The sequence below is a fragment of the Sinocyclocheilus anshuiensis genome, unplaced genomic scaffold, assembly GCF_001515605.1.
Source record: "Sinocyclocheilus anshuiensis isolate Anshui unplaced genomic scaffold, SAMN03320099.WGS_v1.1 scaffold9, whole genome shotgun sequence".
NCBI classification, from domain to species: domain Eukaryota; kingdom Metazoa; phylum Chordata; class Actinopteri; order Cypriniformes; family Cyprinidae; genus Sinocyclocheilus; species Sinocyclocheilus anshuiensis.
Window position 1 is genome coordinate 628,654 of NW_015540887.1, and position 10,639 is coordinate 639,292.

The window sequence follows — 10,639 nt, forward strand, 5'->3', positions numbered from 1 at the left end:
GCTGATTACAGAACCGTCTTTACTGACAAGATGCGCGTTAAATATCGCATGCGATTAATCGTGCAGCCCTAGTACATATATAACAATAATTGTACCAAAAAGGGTAGGATTATGTACAATGTTTATAGGGCTGCATATGACTTTTCAGGAAGCAAGCATGTGTTTTATCAGGCAAAATAAAGCATACACTTGTGAGGTATGTTTCAGCATTCCACATATTTTCCAAAACAATAGCTTTATGACAGACAGCTTTATCTGCACACAAAGAGCTGGCATGTATATTAATTACCTCTTAACGAACATGGCTGCAATAAGCATTCAGCGTTAACACCGTTATTCACTCACTGTTCCACACGCTTCAGTGAGCGGGTTTATTCCAGGAATTCATCCTAACAGCCCAGTTACTGGACTCGTTTAAATCATTTATCACTGTAATACTGTCGAGATGAAAGTAAAAAACAAGGAACCCTAATGGAAGGGATTCTAAAAAGCCAAAGCAGGAACCACAGTGGGAATCCATATAAGGTATACAGTAGTCAACATTTGAAGTGGATCAAAACCTTTCATCAAAGTTGTCTTAAAACCTAAAACCAAAATGCATTCTTTTCTTAGGACAACTTTGATGAACGTTTTTGATCCACTTCAAATGTTGACTACTGTATACCAAGTGCTTAACACTACACAAGAGACCATAGAAGCTTTTCCATGTGGACAAAATGTACAATTTCTGATGGAGTAGAAAGAGTAGATGGCTTTTTCCCAAACAAAATAATTTAACTTCACACCATCTAGCTGTTGGTTTCTCAGAAGCGCTTAGGTCATGCAGTATATGATGGAGCTGTTTTGATACTGCCGATCAAAAGCTAAGTCCATCGGAGAGAAGTATACGGCACGGTTGTATCAACATAGGCGTCTTCCAAGTTTAATGTGGCAACACGCACTGGATGAAGTACAGACGGCAACAGTGGAAGCAATGGAGAGGAAAGAAAACAAGCATATTATAAAAGCTGGGTGCACCTCATCAACTTCTCAGCATGAGGTTTCACAGCACTACAGGATGTCATAGGGAAGACTGCCCAAGCGCTGACACAATTCAGCACACATCATGAGAGAAAAAGATCAGAGCTGAGATGAAGAGCTTGGAGGAAAAAAATTGAGAATTCCACAGCACTGAGCAAAAAAAAGTCCATCCATGGAGAAAATATCTCAAATGTGGGACTCTAGAGTTTGGAGCCATTCTGAAAGCAGCATTAAGGCCCCACATCTTAATGCAAGACAATGCTTACCCAGAGATGATATACATTGTCTTTATAAATCACATAAGTGTAGGGAGGCGGAGAGTTTGCAACATTAACTATACAAAAGCATACAAACAAACTTACTGTTGATCGCCATTTTCTGCACATTGGTGTGTCTAAGGGGCTGTTCAAACATAATGCTTTTTTGTGTCCAAAATCATGAGACGCAGCACTCAGGAATGGTGAGGGTCTAGAGACGCGCTTTTGAGATGTGATGTAATAGCGGAAATAACAGAAAATAGCCAAAAAGCAGAATAGATAGTTACTATTTTTGAAAAATAAATAAATAAAGATATCGCACTGGACTTTGAATTTGCAAAATAAAAATCTTATGAGTGCCGCCTCTGCCAGGTTGGCATCAAATAAAGCAGCTGCCATGAATCTTGCTATGGTAAACAAAAGCTTTGCAACTTCTGATTGGTCCAGTGTTTTGGAACCGACATTGGTAAGCAGCACTGCATGGAAAAGTTTAATTTGTTTTAATTTGACACAGTGGTTTAAAAATGCGCCTCTCATGTGCGAGATGGTGCAAAAGACGCGAAATTTCAAAGTGAAAATAAAATGAGAGCACGGTTCCAATGCCCTGCATATTAGTAGCAGCTCCCTGATGGGCACAATTTATATAAAGTATAATTACCCAACGATATAATTGCGAGAGAAAGTATTGAATTTTTTTTTTTATCCTCCCATCTAGTAGGCTATTTATTCCCTTTTGGGGTTCCACAGTACACTTAATTTCCTTTCAGAACACGGAGTTGGGATGTGCCCGATTGCGGGGGGTATGGGGGGGGGGGGGGATTACAATGCCGGCTCAACATCGTGATGTCTGTCAGCCATCGGCGATGGACGATGGCATCGTCTATCGGCCCAACCCTAGTGAACGGCCCCTAACATATCATGCTCTACATGCAACTGAGAAAAATTCGCACACCAGAATGGGAGTTTTTGGAGACAACAATCAAAAATGGCAAGTGACATTTTCATGGGTGCACGTAGAGCATCTCGCGTTCACCTGTCGTCTGATCTGGTATGATTTTACTCAGCAGTAGTATCTACAAACAGTGTCTTCTATGTTTTTTTTTTCCTTTTAATCGTGGGTGGCATTAGTTTCTGTAATTGGATGTATAGAAAACCTTAAAGAAATTAGTCAAGAGTATTTGTATATTTACAGATTTCTATCAGACCCGATTCCGATACTTGATACTTATAATGTCATCGGTACGCCCCAAGTGGGTATTAAATACCTCGTTCAAGCTCCGTAATTACAGTCACTCGCCCCTAATTTTGTTTTTTTCTCATTCTTGTGACCTTGAAAGGTCAAGGACCGTAAATCTTCTTTCACATGTGGATTAAAGGTGTGTACGTATCTCGGTGTCTCGAAAGCATTTCCCAATCCGTCACATACACCATCACAAGGAGATCTCCCAGGGGACTGTGGGTAAGCACTTATCTCTTCTAGCACCAATCCTGATTTACACCTTGTCCAATACTGTCAAGGAAGACATCCAGGAATGGCACGCATACAGACACAGACACACACTCCTACCTGCCTACCTCTCAACAGTTGTCCAGATGACTATCTGTCACAGAAAGAACAGATCCACACACAAATAAAGGCCCTCGTCTTGACTGATGGGGACAGACCTTTAAAAATATCCTTGCACAAAATGTCTGCCGTATTCAGCTTGGCATTTATTGGCTATTAACATAAATACTGGTTTAAAGGTATGTTCACACCAAGACGAATGTTCAGTCTGAAAATTTGATGCGAAAGACATTTTAATTCGGATGAATGGCTGTTAATGTGCCTGTTCAGCACTGTGCGTAAATATGATGAACCAATAAGATTGTGGGCTTTTGGTCACATGGCTAGAGCTGTTATGGCCTACGCTGGTTTGCTAGTCATGACCAGCTGGCCATCAAGCAAAACCAGACAGAACCAGCAAATCAACTCAGGCTGGTTTAAGCAATTTTTTCCAGCAGGAGTTCCCATGTAGATCCCCACCTGGTTTAGCAGTTGGAAGTAGATGACCAGCTCATATACGAACCATTACTACACAGTGGCCCTTATTTACCATTATGCATCCTCCCTATAGAGTCTATGACAACAATGACATTGGTTGGTGCCAAATCCAGGCCAATGGTTCATGGGTCAAACCCGACTCTGCACAGGGACTCCTTTGTGTCAGGGGGCGGCGGTGCGCACATGTGGCGTCTTAGCCTTCAGACGGACATTTGTCTCTCTTGAAAACACTAAAATAACACCACTCGTGGTCTCTACAGCAGCTGCTTTATTCCATGCTGCTCTTCAGACTTTGGGGGGAAAAATGAATGCATATAATGTATATGGCACATCCAGCTATGTGTCTGGCTCCAGGCTACTGTGAAGAATGCACTAATGCTTTCACAACAACTCAAACAAAGTTGAATTGTCACCCAGTTTAGCATCAGCTGACCTCTCTGGGACGTATCTAGAGTCAAACATATAAGCTTTGTACAAAAACCTAGAAAGCTGCCTTTCTGACTGTCTTCTAAGGCAGTATCCCAATTTAAATGAAACCTCATATGTTAGTTACCAATAGCTGTTTTAATAGTCAGTTTTAAACTATTACTCTGAGATATTTTTATAATCTAAGGACAGTATACATACAGTGTTGCAGTAATCCATCCTAAAACCTGTAAATCAGATCTAATTTGAGAATTTCTGGTTCCATCGTCCTGAAGTAAATGGGTATATTGAATGGGTTAAATGACTGAAATAAGGTATTTGGTTAACAAGATATTTTCACATTTCTACGACATCAGTAATATCCCACCCATGCCATGGGACGTTAAATGTCATCATGCCAACTTTGCTAGGACAATTTGGCACTTCTGAATCAGAGCTTGCAAGTATGTATGATTTCCACAATGAGGAAAATGCAGACGGAATCGTGGAATCCAGTCATGAAAACAGAATTTTCTGTATAAAGCGGAAAGTCACGGAATTGGCCAAATTTTGGACGTCTGGATTGGCATGCAAAATTATGGCAACCTGGCAGCACTCTATTGTCTGCTGCTTTGAATTTTTGAGTTTGATGCAATGTATTCTTGGCTAAGTTTTAGAACGGCCTACACATCGGAAGCACATTTATGATGCCTTAAAAAAGTCTACACAGCCAGCTCACTCAGTTTTGGGACAGAGCTATAAAGTCAGCATGAGCAGAGTCAGAAAAAACACCTGTCTCGTTTAGAATGAAATGCCTTTGTGGTGAAAAAAAAACCCAGCAGAAGAACATCCCGTGTGTCGTTAAGTCTAAAAAAGTCATAGCCCTAGGCAGGAACATACTGTGGAATAGGTCAGTGCTTTCCCCTGTATGGGAAACAGGATCATGAGCACAATGCCTTGATTCCCACTGGTCTCTGCCTCTGTGGCATATCCACATCAAACCTAGTACAGACCAGACCAGGTTTAGGAGGCCCACAATCCACAATGAAAAGGTGAAGAGCAGTTTGTGTTCTTTAGTCAGACGAAAAGCTGAATAATCTGCACTTAGAAAGGGGGCTATGAATGTTAGCCTCAGTGTGATGTTACAATGGTAGGAAAGACCCTTTCAAAAGGTCACAATCAGATGTTAAAAGTGTAATTATCATTGTCCTCATTATATCTGTGCTGTCTCCCCTTACCTGTTCATAACCATTGCGCTGGAATTCCTCGAAGCCAAAGATGTCCAGGATGCTTATCTCAAGGGCAGGATCTCTGTCAAAACAGACAGGAACATATTTCAGGATTGTAGAGGGGTGGGAGTACTATAAACTTGGATTAGTGATCTGAAGCCAACAATATGTCTTGAACCATAGCTTAAGTGCAAGGTTTTCTAGTGTAAAAAACAGAGAGAAAAAAAAAAAAAATACTTAAAGGTCACTGACAAGAAAAAAATTACATGCAGCTTTTTCTAAGAAACAAAAGGTTATGTCAAGACAATTCTGTCCTAATTTACTGTTACACTCCGTCTACACCAGTAACACCCGACGTCACTGGAAGTGTTTAAGCTGTCTGACATGTCAGAACGTCTAACATGGACCAGCTGTCAAAATAAATAATAAACTATTTTCTAATAATTTCACCTTAAAAGATTCATAGTGAAAAATACACATTATTTGTAAACAAAATTATGACAGACAACTAGACAAAATACATGCCAAAGCTCAGTTTTAAGTCACAATAAGCGACTGTATTTTATAATAGTGTGTGCTGGTGTGACCGTCCTGGTGGAAATGATCATGCCCTCAAAGACCCGTAATAAACATTCTCATATACACATCAATAAACATTAGCCTATTGCACTGAACTGCTGACCAGGACACAACAGGTCAAGCCTGCTTTGGCCAGTTATTGATCACACATCAGACCTTCATTTCTTTACAATAGTAAACCTTTTGTAAATAGATGACAGTGGTTTTGATTGTGTGGATGTCTTATTTCAGTTGAATCCATATAGTCAGTGCTCAAAATTAAAGGTTAGTCAGTCCACCTTCAGTTGCATGGTCCCCACTGACTTCCATAGTATGAAAAGAACAAAAAACACACAAAAAAACACTATGTCGAAACACTAAGTCGAAAGGGACCAGCAACTGAAGGTGAACTATTCCTTTAAGCCCTGATGAGAGCTAAAAGTTAGTATGAATTGTCAAAACATTATGATACTTGCATTAAGAATGTATCAAGTGTATGCACACAGCCATTCAAAAGTTTGGAGTTAGTAAGATTACGTATTAAAAATCCAGTAAAAACAGCAATATTGTGAAACAATTTACAGCATATAGCCATTAGAGAAGCTGCGAGTTTTTGTCAAAGGGCACATTCGTGTGTCTGTAAAGGTGAATATATGCTCACAATGTGTGTTTTGGAGGATAGTGAGGCATGTGATATCGTGTGGAATGATGAGTCACTGTGACTGTTTATGTGTGAATGCACACATACTTGGAGTTCCATGGAAATTTCAGTTTTAGCCGCGAGATACCGTTCTCATAATGCAATAACAGCAGAGGAGGTGTGACTTCCTGCTCATACGCTACTGGCTCTGTCACTTACCGTCAGGTGCTCTATAGCAGATGTCTCACATACAATATGTAAACTATTCCAAAACTTCACTGTGTTTTGACTGACGTTTATCACAGAAGGTCTCTGAGAAGGACTTGGCGCTTGTTTCTACTAGTAACAGCTGAGTATGTTCTGTGAGCAGCTGACACACACAATCCATACAGATCAATAGCTGGTAACCATCACTGAAATTGTATGTACTTTGGAACAATGAAGGACCAATGTGTGAACTAAGTTCTTCCAATAACAATCTTCTTTATTCAGGACTCTCATTCACACGGAGACAAAGGAAAACATATCTACATAAAAGCATGAATCTAAGCTCACGTTCACATCTTACCCCGTGCTATCTTCATGGCCTTGGAGGTAAAAGTTAATGCTATTGATCAGGAAGCTGAAGAGTCGTCCGTATAAAGCTTTGGCCAAGAGGTCTCTGTGATGGTTGGACTTTTCGACTGTGTGGCGCCTTGTTATGACATCACCTAAAGCAGAGGGCAAATGTCAAGCAGTTAGTGACCTTTCACATTGTCTTTCATCCTCAAAGACTAGCATAGATGGTCATAAGTGTGTTTCGGATGTTGGGCACCACTATAAGTACTGCATATACTAGGGACGCACCAATATATCGGACACTAATCTGTAAATCATCTGCACATCAGACATCCACTGATTGTTTAAAAACAGCCAATGATCAGGGCCAATCATATCCTGTCTATCAAAAGGGGGCGTATTGTGTGTAAAGAAAATGTTTCTTGTGTAGAATTTAGTGGTATTAAATTAGCACAATGTCACTTAAAAAAAAAAAGAAGGAAAAAATAGCTCCGCTAATGTAGGTTTTCTTTGACACTATGAATCACACAAAGTTCAAGTCAGGGTTGCCAGGTCTGCGGTTTTTCTATTCACCAAACTTCATTCATTTAATTTCGATCTTTATCGTCTCCATAAGGAGAAATTTGGCTTGAGCAGTCAAGAGAGCAGATTAACTTACAAAGTTACACAAAATAAATAAATAAATAAAAAAACAATATTAATATTCCACTTACATACACTAAATACATTTCACAGTATCCTCACATTTCCCACAAACCCTATTTCCTATTATTCAATAAAACAACTGATAATGGAATAAAAGAGAATTTAAGTTGGTACCCTATATCTTCCGAACTTCTGAAACAAAAAGTCTCAGCTCTCAAACTCTGTCCATTTTATCACAAAATTCAAACACTAAATGTGGCTTTGACGCTTTTAATGTGGTGTGACAGATCGATGTAATTTAAGTGGCAGCACTAATAAAACGTGTCAGTAAAATAGCATGTGAACAATGTCACGTTTACCTCAGGAAAGTTATTTTCAGTGTTCACAGTTTGTTAGATAGCTAAAATAACACTAGAAGAGAGCTTGTTTACTGTTAGTTATACATGCATGTTTGAATAAATCTGACATAAAGACAGGTTTTTATGAAAATCACCTCGAGCTGAATACAACCATGTCGGTTTTTATTTCAGTCTGATTATCATATCTGAAAATAACAGCGGAGTATAATAGTTTGAGCTTTGTTGTTAATTTGAACCTCTAATATTATAGTAATGTACTATGTATAGTTTACAGCATTAATAGAGAGATTTACTATCCATATCAGCAGATGTCTGATTAATCAATATCGAATCGAATCAGTACCAGCAGAGAAATGTAGTATCATTGCATCCCTAGTGTACATGTATGTATGTGTCTATTTGTTTGATTACTCCAATATTATATAATAACTTTAGAATTGTTAAAGCTCAGCAGCCATGGTCACAATCCATTTTGGGATATGGAAAGAGCAGAATGGATACTCTCCTAAATAACTTTGTGTTCCAGAGAAGAACGTAAGTCATACAAGTTTGATTCCATCAGAAGAAGTTGAGCATTTTCATTTTTGTGGTAAATTATTACTTTATCTAGCAAGGTCAACCATGCTGGTTGTTTTGCTGTCCCATCAATAAACCGTCACCGAACCAGCATTAACCAGGAACCATAGCAGGATCAGCAACTAAATGCAAGCTGATCCTTTCAGTAAACAACATCCAAACAACCAGTGACGGCTCAAAACAACAGGGGCACAGAGCAAAGAGGAAAACAAACTGGAGACAGTGTGTCACATTTTGACTGATATACGCCGCACGTGGGAGGCTGAAAAACAAGCGGCCCATTGTTGGTGGTGCTGGCTGAAGGGACACGGCACATGCTAATGCGGAGGACTCCAATGATGTGACCTTTGATGATGTCAGACACTGAATCACCACATTCGCTATGCCATTCAACATCCAGATGCACACACTGCCAAAGTCTGACCGTCGATCAGTGCCCTGTGATTGTCGCATATCAGAGTTTAATTCATCCTCTGCATATATTACACTACACACGTGTGGCATTGTAAGGATGCCATTTCTTTCTGAATTGTTTACTTGTTTATGAAATACAATAACCAAAACAACAAATCATCACTAGACTAGTTCATCCAAAAATTCTAACTTAACATTTATTCTCCTTCATGTCTTCCCAAAGCTGTATCACTTACTTGAAATTACTTCTTTTGTGTTCCCTTGAAGAAAGAACATATGGAAGCCCGTTTCCACCACTAAATAAAGCATAAAACAAGGTAATTGCGACTTTTTATCTCACAATTCTCAGAATTGTGTGATATAAACTTACAATTCTGACTTTTTTTCTCTGAATTTTGTTTGTTGAGTTTGACTTTTTAACGCGCAATTCTGAGAAAATAAGTCAATTGCGAGATATGAACTCGCAATTCCGAGAAAAAAATCAGAATTGTTACTTTATATCTCGCAATTCTGATTTTATAACTCGCAATTGCAAGTTTATATCACGCAAATCTTACTTTATAACTCGCAATTTTGACTTTATAACTCGCAATTGCAAGTTTATATCATGGAATTTTGACTTTATAACTCGCAATTGTGTGTTATAAAGTCAGAATTGTAAGATATGAACTTGCAAAAAGATAAAAAGTCGCAATTACCTTGTTTTATTTTTTATTCAGTGGCGGAAACGGGCTTCCATAAGAACGTACTGCTTGCTCTTTTCCATAAAATTCTGAAAGGGTTCACGTTTTAAAGTTTCAGAAAGCTCACAAAGCACTACTGAAGTATGATAAAAGCAAAATTTACGTTTTATCCACTGATATTCTTCCCTTCAGATCATTGAGTCATAAACCGGACCACGAATATTTAAGAACCAATCATTCAGACCATTTTTACAAATTAGACCAATCAATACACTAAAAAGATTTGAATGGAAATAGGACTTATTTTCAGATTTTAAGATAATAAGAGCATTGAAATATTGATATTTTCATCATTCAAAGCTAACATATAGATTCAGAAGACTTGGGAAATAGTGCACAAGTGATATGGACCAGTTTTATATTATTTCAGTGTATTTTCTGACATTTTATTGGAGAGTAAATGATGACAACGCTTAGTTTTTTTGGGTGAACTATCCCTTTAAAAGAGAGGTATGGATGCATGACAAAGCGAAGGAGACGGAGAGAGAGAGAGAAATCATAGACAGACACAAGACAATGCCAAGTGTGCTTGTAATTTTCGGCAATAGGTCAGTGTGTCCTCGACGGCTGAATTAGATTAACATCCAGACATCATGGGAGTCATACACACTCCACACTTGTTATATAATGGCACAACATGCACACAGTCTAGACTTTGCAAAAGACCTGCGTGTTTATGTCTGTGTATTTTGAATGAGAAGGCAGTTATCCAATTGAGTCAAATTGAGCCAAATTGGGCTCGCCAGTAACACGATCCAAGGCCGAATGCTTGAGGCCGCTTTCATTGATGAGTTTGTGACTGGACAAAGGCCAGTACATCTCAATGATCGGTGTCAGCAGGCCTCCCAGCAGTGAGATTTACTCCATGTATGGTGTTATGCTAAACAAGATGACTTTAATTGACAGCGATTAGTCTGTGTGTTGATTGATGCTGATACGTGACATACGTGCAAACTGAAGGTTGTACCTTTGAAACACTGCACATCAGAGGTGAGGGCAGAGCCGAGATCCTCAGAGCTCACCTGCAACATCCCAGCCACTACAGAAAAAAAAAAAAATAATTCAGACACATTTATATGATTACAACCAGTTACAAATCTAAATTCTGACTGGATTAGCCACATCTGAAGTCATTAAAAAACAAAACAAAATAAAATAAAAACATTGCACTTATTTAAATAAAAATCAGTT

General features: G+C 38.8%; 1 protein-coding gene across 1 annotated transcript in view; it reads right to left on the reverse strand.

Annotated features, from left to right (window-relative positions):
• LOC107688718 (unconventional myosin-XVI-like) overlaps positions 1-10,639 on the reverse strand; it is a 218,296-nt gene that overhangs the window by 93,726 nt on the left and 113,931 nt on the right. Inside the window, exons 18-20 of the mRNA XM_016486454.1 lie at positions 10,416-10,487; positions 6,722-6,863; positions 4,965-5,037 (exon numbers count right to left, since the gene is read on the reverse strand). Coding sequence (XP_016341940.1) covers positions 4,965-5,037; positions 6,722-6,863; positions 10,416-10,487 — 287 coding nt within the window. The remainder of the gene's footprint in view (positions 1-4,964; positions 5,038-6,721; positions 6,864-10,415; positions 10,488-10,639) is intronic.